The 12,010-nt window shown below is 46.2% G+C and overlaps 1 protein-coding gene across 1 annotated transcript in view; it reads left to right on the top strand.

The window, feature by feature from the left end:
* The window catches only part of LOC120928888 (sphingomyelin phosphodiesterase 3-like), a 36,280-nt gene extending 27,437 nt beyond the window's left edge, over positions 1–8,843 (top strand). The window contains exons 5-8 of the mRNA XM_040339950.1: positions 287–376; positions 2,247–2,310; positions 2,393–2,531; positions 8,506–8,843. Coding sequence (XP_040195884.1) covers positions 287–376; positions 2,247–2,310; positions 2,393–2,531; positions 8,506–8,610 — 398 coding nt within the window. The 3' untranslated portion in view covers positions 8,611–8,843. The remainder of the gene's footprint in view (positions 1–286; positions 377–2,246; positions 2,311–2,392; positions 2,532–8,505) is intronic.
* The last annotated feature ends 3,167 nt before the right edge of the window (positions 8,844–12,010 follow it).

Genomic DNA, 12,010 nt, shown 5'->3' with positions numbered 1-12,010 from the left:
ACCCCAGAAGAGGAGGATCGGGGCCACTCTGTGCAAAACAAACTGCACAGTGGAGGTAAGTAAGTATATGTTTGTTATTTTAATTTTTTTTTTTTTTTTTACAATTTTTAATTATTGTAGAGTTTATTATCAAGTTAACTTGCACATACTGATGCTGTTACATCTGCTCTGATTATACAGTATAGTGACCTAATAATGGTCATTTATATTGGCAACTTTTTTTATAATTTAAATATTGACACCCAGATCATGTGTGAGTTTACAGCCCATTTGTCTCTTATTTCAGACCACTGTATGGAGCAGAAACACCAGCTGTTCTCTGAATATAAGGATCCATGTAGAGACTGTCCTGGCCAGGACAGACGGGGTGCAGTGGGTAAGTAAAGAGACATGCCAGATGGTCTTAACCAACATCTCTCAACATTTTCTCCATCACGGTACGTATTAAAAGTATGCAAAGGCTCAAGGCACCCCATGAGAATGATACATTGTCTGTGATGGGGCAGTGGACTGTGTGATGGGGGACTCTGTCATGGGGGTACTTTGATATGATGGGGGCTTTCATGCATAGGGGAAAGAGGGGTCATGAAAGAGGGACTCTGATTTGATGTGGGGAACCTCTGATGTGATGGGTGGCCTCTGATGTGATAGGGGGCCTCTGATGTGATGGGTGGCCTCTGATGTAATGGGGGGCCCCTTTGATGTGATGGGGGGACTCTGATGTGATGTGGGGAACCTCTGATGTGAAGGGGGCCTCTGATGTGATGGGTGGCCTCTGATGTGATGGGGGGCCTCTGATGTGATGGGGGGCCTCTGATGTGATGGGGGGCCTCTGATGTGATGAGTGGCCTCTGATGTAATGAGGGGGGCCTCTGATGTGATGGGGGGGCCTCTGATGCGATGGGGGGCCTCTGATACGATGGGGGGCCTCTGATGCGATGTGGGGAACCTCTGATGTGATGGGTGGCCTCTGATGTGATAGGGGGCCTCTGATGTAATGGGGGGCCTCGGATGTGATGGGGGGCCTCTGATGCGATGGGGGGGCCTCTGATGTGATGGGTGGCCTCTGATGTGATGGGTGGCCTCTGATGCGATGGGGGGCCTCTGATGCGATGGGGGGCCTCTGATGTGATGGGGGGCCTCTGATGTGATGGGGGGCCTCTGATGCAACGAGGGGCCTCTGATGCGATGGGTGGTCTCTGATGTGATGGGTGGCCTCTGATGTGATGGGGGCCTCTGATGTGATGGGGGGCCTCTGATGTGATGGGGGGCCTCTGATGTGATGGGGGGCCCTTTGATGTGATGGGTGGCCTCTGATGTGATGGGGGGCCTCTGATGTGATGGGTGGCCCTTTGATGTGATGGGTGGCCTCTGATGTGATGGGTGGCCTCTGATGTGATGGGGGGCCTCTGATGCGATGGGGGGGCCTCTGATGCGATGGGGGGGCCTCTGATGTGAAGGGGGGCCTCTGATGTGATGGGGGGCCTCTGATGTGATGGGTGGCCTCTGATGTGATGAGGGGCCTCTGATGTGATGGGGGGCCTCTGATGTGATGAGTGGCCTCTGATGTAATGAGGGGGGCCTCTGATGTGATGGGGTGGCCTCTGATGCGATGGGGGGCCTCTGATGCGATGGGGGGCCTCTGATGCGATGGGGGGCCTCTGATGCCATGTGGTGCCTCTGATGTGATGGGGAGCCTCTGATGTGATGGGTGGCCTCTGATGTGATGGGGGGCCTCTGATGTGATGGGGGGCCTCTTATGTGATGGGGTGCCTCTGATGTGATGGGGGGCCTCTTATGTGATGGGGGGGGCTCTGATGTGATGGGGGGCCTCTGATGCGATGGGGGGCCTCTGATGTGATGGGTGGCCTCTGATGTGATGGGGGGCCGGGCCTTTGATGTAATGGGGGGCCTCTGATAGAGAATGTATTGGCTATTAGCTCTGTAAGGACTATATAGGGGGAGGAGGGGAATGGGACAGTATCTGGATCAGGTACAGGAGGACGTTATGTGCCTGCCATCTTCTCAGTTAGCATATTCTCATTTAGAAAGGGTTCCTGACTTCCTCTCGATGATAAAAGGCCATTTTATTTTAAATAAGAGAACTGTGAATACGTCGAGAATGGCTGAATTTGGAGTTTTATGGTGGCAGACGGGTGAATTGCAGTCATGCCGGTTGATGTTTGGAAGTTTACATTGGGTCCTCTGGAGGCAGACCTATAACAATGGCTTCTTGTTTGTCCCAGGAACCCTCCTCAGATGGGACTGTCTCTACCACAAGGCTGTCAACACTCCGGCCAATCTAAAGAGGTGAGATGGGGCTTATTGGGAATCGGTGGAATGTCCTACATGTCATGTTCTTCCTGGAATCTCACTTTGTGTTCTGTTGTAGGACTCTAGATTCAGAGGCTGACCGAAAATTGTACGTGGCTCCACCTCTTCCTGAAGGGACCAATGGGAGTGGTGCGCACTGGACCGGGCGCAGAATAGATTATATTCTGTACAGAGAATCAGATTCATTACTTTCTTTGGTGAGAGGCGTATATGACATGTTCTGAGATTGTGTCCTATGCTAAAAAGATGTTATGGGGTTATACTATGGAGATTGCATAGGTGTTTTCTATTCTAGGGAGATGGTATAGGTTTATCCTATCCTATGGCGAATTTATAGGCTTAAGGCCCATAGTACACACGATCAGACTTTTTGAAAATGACGGACCTGTTTGATCGGACAATCCGACCGTGTGTACGCTCCATCGGACAAATGTTTTCATTCTTTCATCTGAAAAATGTTCGCTTTGAAAACAGACAAACTTTCCGACAACAAATGTCCGATGGAGGATAATCCGATCGTGTGTACACAAGTCCATCGGACTTAACCACTTGCTTACTGGGCACATATACCCCCTTCCTGCCCAGGCAAAATTTCAGCTTTCGGCACTCCGTCACTTTAACTGACATTTGCGTGGTCTTGCTACGTGGCTCCCAAACAAAATTGGCGTCCTTTATTCCCCACAAATAGAGCTTTCTTTTGGTGGTATTTGATCACCTCTGCGGTTTTTATTTTTTGCGCTATAAACAAAAAAAGAACGTCCTATTTTGAAAAAAAACACAATATTTTTTACTTTTTGCTATAATAAATAAAAAATATATATTTTTTTCTCAGTTTAGGCCGATATGTATTCTTCTACCTATTTTTGTTAAAAAAAAAAAAACGCAATAAGCGACTGGTTTGCGCAAAAGTTATAGCGCCTACAAAATAGGGGACAGAATTATGATTTTTTTTGTATTTCATTTTTTACTAGTAATGGCTGCGATCTGCGATTTTTATTGGGAATGCGACATTACGGCGGACACATCGGACACTTTTGACAAATTTTTGGGACCATTCACATTTATACAGCGACCAGTGCTATAAATATGCACTAATTACTGTATAAATGTGACTAGCAGGGAAGGGGTTAACACTAGGGGGCGAGGAAGGTGTTAAATGTGTGCCCTGCATAGTGTTTCTAACTGTGGGGGGAGAGGACTGACTGGGGGAGGTGACCGACCTGTGTCCCAAGGGACACAGCATCGGTCTCCTCTCCCTGACAGGACATGGATCTGTGTGTTTACACCCAGAGATCCACTTCCTTGTCTGTGTATCCGCCGATCATGGGCACCTGGCGGACATCGCGGCCGCCAGACACGCGCATCGGCAACTTTAGGCCTCGTACACACGACCGAACATGTCTGCTGAAACCATGTTCGGTCGTGTGTACGGCCGACCGGACAATTTTCCGGTGGATCGGACAGGTTTCCAGCGGACGAATGTTTCTTAGCATGCTAAGAAACATGTCCGCTGGAAGCCTGTCCGTCGGACATGTTCGGTCGTCTGTACGACTCACCGGACATGTCCGCTCGGCCGAAAGCCCTTGCATGCCTCAAAGTGATTCGACGCATGCGTGGAAGCATTGACCTTCCAGGGTCGCGCACGTCGCCGCATCATCGTCGCGGCCACGTCACCGCGTATCCTGTCCGGCGCGGATTTCGGTTTGATGGTGTGTACAACCATCAAACCGAAATCTCCGAGCGGACATGTCCGATGAAAACGTTCCGCGGACCGTTTTCATCGGACATGTCCCCTCGTGTGTACGAGGCCTAAGTGATGCTCGCGCGCCCCCCAGTGGGCGGAGGACGACCATAGACGTCCTCCCGGCAATTGAGAGCCACCTTGTGGCCGTCTTTTGTCAATTGGCCGGATGTAAAGTGGTTAAGTCCAAAGTACAAACACACATGCTCAGAACCAATGCTAAAGAACCGCGAACAATGGCAGAAGTTGCCAAAGGGTGGCGGTAAAGATCTGAAAAACCACATGATTTGGTGGAAGTTGGCTGAAAAAGTCCTGCCTTGCATACCAAGTTCACGGACAACGCCCTTTGGACAGAAATCCACGGAAAAGTCAGATGGAAGTCCGATCGTGTGTAAGAAGCTTTATACTATCCTATTGAGAATTTATAGGTGTATCCTGTTCTATAGAGAAGGTATATGCTTATCTATCCTATGGAGCTTGTATGAGCCTAACCTAACCTAAGGAAAATGTATGGGATAATCCTTTCCTATGGTGATTGTACAGGTCTGTCCTGTCCTATGGAGATGGTATAAACCAGGGTTTGACAAATTTGCTTGGAATCTAGGAGCCAGCTAAAAAAGTTAGGAGCCAGAAAACGCGCCCCGTCCCGACGAGCTTGCGCGCAGAAGTGAACACATACGTGAGCAGCGCCCGCATATGTAAACGGTGTTCAAACCACACATGTGAGGTATCGCCGCGATTGGTAGAGCGAGAGCAATAATTCTAGCCCTAGTCCTCCTCTGTAACTCAAAACATGCAACCTGTAGATTTTTTTAAACGTCGCCTATGAGGATTTTAAAGGGTAAAAGTTTGTCGGCATTCCACGAGCGGACGCAATTTTGAAGGGTGACATGTTGGGTATCAATTTACTCGGCGTAACATTATCTTTTATAATATTTAAAAAAATTGCAATAACTTTACTGTTGTCTTATTTTTTTATTAAAAAAAGTGTAATTTTTTCCCTAAAAAGTGCGCTTGTAAGACCGCTGTGCAAATACGGCATGACAGAAAGTATTGCAACGATCGCCATTTTATTCTCTAGGGTGTTAGGATAAAAAATATATATAATGTTTGGGGGTTCTAATTAGAGGGAAGATGGTAGTGAAAATAGTGAAAAATTAAATTAGAATTGCTGTTTAACTTGTAATGCTTAACTTGTAATACCAACGGCCACCACCAGATGGTGCCAGCTTACACATCTGGTGGTAATAACTTGTAATACCAACGGCTCACCACCAGATGGCGCCCCTCCCAAGCCAAGTCGCCAGGACCCTATTTCTAGTCGCCATGGCGACCTGGCGCCCAGGATTTGTCGAGCCCTGGTATAAACATATCTTATGGAAATCGTAAAGGTGCAGCTATGCAGAATGTATAGGGCTGCCCTATCTGGATTGTATAGGTCTATCCTATCTTATGGGGAATAAGAGGTCTGTTCTGTCTTAGGAGATTGTTTAGGACTATCCTATAGAGATTGTATAGGGCTGTAATAACATATGGAGATTGTATAGGGCTTCCCTATCCTATGGAGGTTGTACAGGACTATTTTTTTCTTATAGAGATTGTAAAGGGCTGTTCTATTATTTGGAGATTGTGGTCATTTTGTTATAACTAAGATATCAAAGTAGTACGTACAGGGCTCAATTCACAGAGCTTTATCACAAGAATAAGGATCTTTTTTTTCAGTATATACACTATATTGTCAAAAGTATTGGGACACCTGCCTTTACACGTACATGAACTTTAATGGCATCCCAGTCTTGGTCTGTAGGCATGGGCGTCCGCTCCATAGGGCAAGGGGGGGCAATTGACCCCCCCCCCCGGAAAATTGAGAAGGTATTGAAGAGTTTTGTGGCTGCCGGCTGTCTGAGCGGTCCCGGGCCAGATGTCACACAGGCACAGTGAGCAGAGTGAAGCCACCTCCCCCACCAGTGTTTATGTGTACACAGGGGGAGGGAACCTGTTGTGCCTGTGCCGCACTGATGGCTGATCTGAGGTACTGAATGGGGTGGGGGAGGAGGGTCCATCTGTGCTGAAGGGGGGGGTCTGTACATTCTCTAGGCTATATTTATATGTGCATGGAGTGAAGATGAATTATCTCAAGCTATTTCACACTGCCAGCTGGCCGCGCTATCGGTAAAGCGCTGCTAAAAAGTGTCGCTTTACCATAGTTTTAGCTGCGCTATTCGGCCGCTAGTGGGGCACGTTTAACCCCCGCTAGCGTTTGAAGAAAGGGTTAAATGCGACTGTGTATCGCCGCTGCCGAAGCGCCCCTCCCTGAAAAAATTTCAGCGGACGCCCATGTCTGTAGGGTTCAGTATTGACTTGGCCCACCCTTTGCAGCTATAACAGCGTCAACTCTTCTGAGAAGGCTTTATCTGATTACAATTATTGTTTATTTTGGCTTATTTGTGTTTCTTTTGTAGATAATTCTCTCACAAAGTATACTCCTGAGAAAGCGGGTAACCGCGAAACATGTAGAGTTTGCAACTGTAAGAGCCGGTTCACACTGGGGCGACTTGCTATCCGACTTCATGTCGCCTCAAGTCGTCCCAAGTCGTGCTGTAGAGAAAAACAATGGAAGTGAATGGGAGAGGTGTTAATACACACGACTCAAGGCGATCCGACTTCAGAAAAGGTTCCTGTACTACTTCAATCCGACTTGTAGGCGATTTGTACCCATTGATTTCAATGGAAGTCGCCTCAGAAGTCGGATCACTGTCTTATCTGAAGCTACTTTCCAGGAAGATAACATACATTTCCCAGGCAAATCTCTCCTGCCCCCCTCCCTCCCCCTCCCTCTCCTAGAGCTGATTGTTGTTTTATTGGCCACTGGAAAGTCTCCTGTCCTGGAGACGACTTCAAGTCGTGTTGTAAATCTCCCCAGATCGCCCTGTGGTTCATGTTCAAGTCGTGTCGGAGTCGCCTCTGAAAGTCGCGCTGGAAGTCGTGTCGCCCTAGTGTGAACCGGCTCTTAGAATTGTCTCTGTGATCATCACTATCATGGAACTTGGGTGATACTTATTTCTCCCAGATTGGGTCAGAGAAGTGGGTGCTCTACAGCAGTGGTCATCAACTCCTGTCCTCAGGGCCCACTAACAGGCCAGGTTTGCAAGATAACTGAAATACATCACAAGTGCTATAATTTGCTGCTCAGTGATTGCAGTATTCTAGTTTGCATCTCCCCAAGGTAATACATAAAACCTGGCCTGTTAGTGGGCCCTGAGGACAGGGTTGATGACCACTGCTCTACAGGGTGGGCCATTTATATGGATACACCAAAAACAAAAATTGGATTCAAAATGGCCGACTTCAAAATGGCCACCATGGTCACCACCCATCTTGAAAAGTTTCTCCCCTTACATATACTAATGTGCCACAAACAGGAAGTTAATATCACCAACCATTCCCATTTTATTAAGGTGTATCCATATAAATGGCACACCCTGTATATTTAGTAGTATCCGGTGTCTATTATCTACTTATGCATGGTTTTAATGATGTATGTTTTTGTATAATACATTTATATTTTTGTAACCCGATTCTGTACCATGAAAGTCTATATTGCCTCCACAATTTTCAAATTTTTTATTCAGTTATAGGACAAAGGTACATTATCTATTTCTTATCAAGTAGCTCTTCATATATCTTCTGGGAAGGCCGTCCACAAGGTTTAGGAGTGTCTATGGGAATGTTTGACCATTCTTCCAGAAGCACATTTGTGAGGTCAGGCACTGATGTTGGACGAGAAGGCCTGGCTTACAGTCTCCGCTCTAATTCATCCCAAAGGTGTTCTATCGGCTTGAAGTCAGGACCTTTAAGTTCCAGTGAAGGGAACTCTTAAGGCGTCAGCATACCAAGACAAAGTTGGGAGCATGAAATTGTCCAAAATTTCTTGGTATGCTGATGCCTTAAGGGTTCCCTTCATTGGAACTAAGGGGACTAGTGCACAAAGCAAGGTCCATATAGACTTGGATGAGCGAATTTGGGGTGGAGGAACTTGACTGGCCTGCACAGAGTCCTGACCTCAACCCGATAGAACACCTTTGAGATGAATTAGAATGCAGACTGAGAGCCAGGCCTTCTCGTCCACATCAGTGCCTGACCTCACAAATGCTCTTCTGGAATGATGGTCAAACATTCCCATAGACACACTCCTAAACCTTGTGGACGGCCTTCCCAGAAGAGTTGAAGCTGTTATAGCTGCAAAGGGTGGGCCAACTCAATATTGAACCCTACGGACTAAGACTGGGATGCCATTAAAGTTCATGTGTGTGTAATGCAGGTGTCCCAATACTTTTGACAATATAGTGTATATGTCATTCTCCAACCCTAATGTTGTAAACCCAAGTTCTACATGTGGTTATATCTGATGTTTATTATTATTTTTTAAGGCTGTGAACAAGTTCCAGTTCATCACACAACTGGCCGGACTGTCGGATCACATTCCAGTCTCAATGCACTTCTCCGTCTCACTGCCAGGGGGCTCCTCCTTGTGAAGAATGACACAACTATACATCACCGACATGTCTGATATGTTGTTCTATACATTTATTTATTTATTACAGTTACTTGCATACAGCTAGAACTTACGCAGCACTTTACATTTTGTACAATCACATGAGCCCCTTTGAGGAGCTTACAATCTAAGGTCCTAGAGGAAACCCACACAGGTGACGAGTTTGGAAATTCGGAAATTCAGGAATCCGAAAATTAGAAAATTAGAAAATCCGAAAATAATGTAAAAAAAATCCGAAAATTCTAAAGAACGAAAATCTCGAAAATAAAGACGAAAATCCAAAAATTGGAAAAGCTGAAAATTCAAAAATCTGAAATAATTAAAGCGGAGTTCCGGCCACAATTTCACTTTTTATATATAAATACCCCTGTAATACACAAGCTTAATGTATTCTAGTAAAGTTAGTCTGTAAACTAAGGTCCGTTTTGTTAGGTTGTTACAGCATTTAGACACTTTATAAAATAGAAATTGACTGGGGCCATCTTAAGTGTGGGCATCATGAAGCCAGACTGTATGACTTCCTGGATTTCAGCCTTGCAGATCTCGCACATGCTCAGTGCTGCACAAGCAGTGTCAGATCAGGTTTCAGCACCTGTGCTGTCCAAGTCACATGATTCTTTGAGACTGGGGAGTGCACAGACTCCTGGAAAGTTACACCCACTACATTCCCAGGAGTCTGTGCGGTGTAGGTTAGGAAGCATTAAGCACCTAGGTGCAGGAAGTGGGAAGATCAACTATTCTGCCTAGCAACAACACTTTAAAGGCATCTAAAAAAAAAAAAAAATTTCGTAAAGGACTAATGACATTTTTTTAAAACTACTGATGTAATGTTATATTTATGGGTGGAACTCCACTTTAACTACCGGCAACTAATAATAACTATTACTAATTATTAAATTTAAGGTATTGGAATTTCCTTTCAAATTTGGCTGTTAGTTAACGTAATGAATCCACAATTATCCAAAGTTATGAATTATCCAAAATAACGACTGCCGCATCTAAACGAATGTAACGTAATTAATAAAACTTTTTATCAATATTATTTATTATTATTAAATCGTTACGTTCCATTAGTTTAAATGCGGCATTTGTTATTTTGGATAATTCGTAACTTTGGGTAGATTCGTATTCTTTACGTTCACTAACAGGCAAATTTAATTTCTGAATTTCCAAATTTTAGAATTTTTAGATTTTCTCATTTCTAAAGTTCAGATTTTTCGAATTTCTGAATTTTCGAATTTCCGAATTTATTATTTCCGGACTTCCGATTTTTCGAATTTCCTTAACTCACATTCACATATACACATAGGCCCAGATTCACAGAGAGTTGGGCGCACATTACGCCGCCGTAACACAAACGCCGTACGCCACGCTGACGCAGCGCAGAGAGGCAAGCATGGAATTCAGGAAGCCAGTGCTCCCAACGCTGCGTCGGCGTGGCGTAGGTTTCGAAGGCGCAGGCCGGCGTAGGTGGAAGTGGGCTTGACCCATGCAAACCCATGCAAATGAGGCGTGACCCCATGCAAATGATGGTCCGAGCGCCAGATAAGTACGTTTAACAAACTGCGAATGCGCCGTGACGTGGACGCATCCCCCTGCGCATGTTTACAACCACGTCGGAACAACTGCCTAAGATAGGCCGGATCACTGCGTACGCCATGAACGTAACCTACGCCCAGCCAGACACGTCCAATGTAAAATACGCCGGCTTGGCCGGTTTGTGTTCCCTGGTGCAGACCTTTGCATGTCTGCTGCTGGGTTACACCTCCTTTATGGGGCTTAACTTTACGCCGGACGTACAACTTACGCGCACCTCTCTTAGCCTGCGTCGGGCGCACGCAGGTTCGTGAATCGCCGTATTTCCCTCATTTGCATGTTTGAATGACTAATCAATGGGAGCGGCACTATGCGCCCAGCCTAAATGTGCGCCCACTCTAAGCAAGATACGTCGGCGGGGTGTAGCCTGTTTTTAGGCGCATCTCTGTTTGTGGGTCTTGCGCACAGATACGACGGCGCACATTTGCACTTACGTCGGCGTAACTTGTTATACGTCGGCGTAAGTGCTTTGTGAATCTGGGCCATACTGGGGCCAGTTTAGACAGGAGCCAATTAACCTACCTGCATGTCTTTGGAGGGTGGGAGGAAATCAGAGTACCCGGAGGAAACCCACACAGTTTGCTAATCCCAAACTTTGTCAATTTCTTCTTTATGGAAAGATCATTATGTAAGATAAATGTATTTTTTCATTTTATTGAACCATGTGTAGACACAACACAAGTAAATATTTTATTCGCAAGCTGTCTGTCTACGAAATGAATGCATCTTGTTGGATTGTTTTTGGGTTCGATTTTGTTCTACCCATTAGAATCCTTTATCTGACTGAGCAGCTATGAAGTGGACCTGTCCTGTCTCTGCTTGTCAGAAATATGGCAATCATTGTATCACAGGTCACAGGGACCATTCAACTTAAAGTGCAACTAAAGGCTCCTGCAGGACCAAATCCAGCTACTATGTGATACATGAGCCTCATAAAGTGAACAAAAACCTTCCTTGACTGAACCAAACCCTCCTTTATTTGTGTCTCACACGCTCCCCCTCCCAGACACTGCAGCTTGCAATTGGAGGGTTTTAGAAGCAGAGGCAGCGTTATCAATCATGATAGCAGTGGACATGACTAGGTGTGGTCAGGTGCTGATTGACAAGCTACAGGGTTATGAATCAGCAATGACAATTATAGCCACGCCCCCTACAACATCTTCTCCTCCATCTGTAGCGCAAGAATGAGAGTAGCAACAGTACATCACGTTCCACAGTACTCCAGCGCTACAACACAGGTGCATCGGGGAAACCAAGCCTTCAGTAAAATGTTTTGATGGCCTTCCAATTTACCCAGCATGTGCCTGCTGCCCCGAGTTATCACCAGCATGTGAGAGATAACATCAGCATCAGTGGGAACTCCAGCATAAAAACAGAACCAACATATGGCTTTTGGCCTGAGGTGGAGGGCGCCGGAGCCGAGCAGAGCCGAACATCGGAAATGCGCGGAAAGGCCAGAGGACAGCACGGCTGACTTCGGCAAATCTCGGTAGGAAGTCTTTCCGAGGTTTGCCAAGGTCAGCCGGAGTGTCCTCGGGCCTTTTCGGCCGTTTCCAAAGCTCTCCGTCGCCCCCCTCGCCTCTGGCCATATGCGGTATTGCATCCCATTGAAGTCAATGCGGAAAAAAATAATTTTCGTTTCCATTGACTGCAATGGGGAAACTCGCTTTGATATGCGAGTACTTTGGATTACGAACATTCTCATGGAACGGACTAGCTTGTAATCCAAGGTTCTACTGTACATTCATATGTATGACCCCCAGAGGACCATATCTTCCCACCGA

Source organism: Rana temporaria, chromosome 2 (genome assembly GCF_905171775.1).
Source record: "Rana temporaria chromosome 2, aRanTem1.1, whole genome shotgun sequence".
NCBI classification, from domain to species: domain Eukaryota; kingdom Metazoa; phylum Chordata; class Amphibia; order Anura; family Ranidae; genus Rana; species Rana temporaria.
The sequence above is the reverse complement of the archived record's forward strand: the minus strand, read 5'-3'. Positions and strand labels throughout refer to the sequence as shown.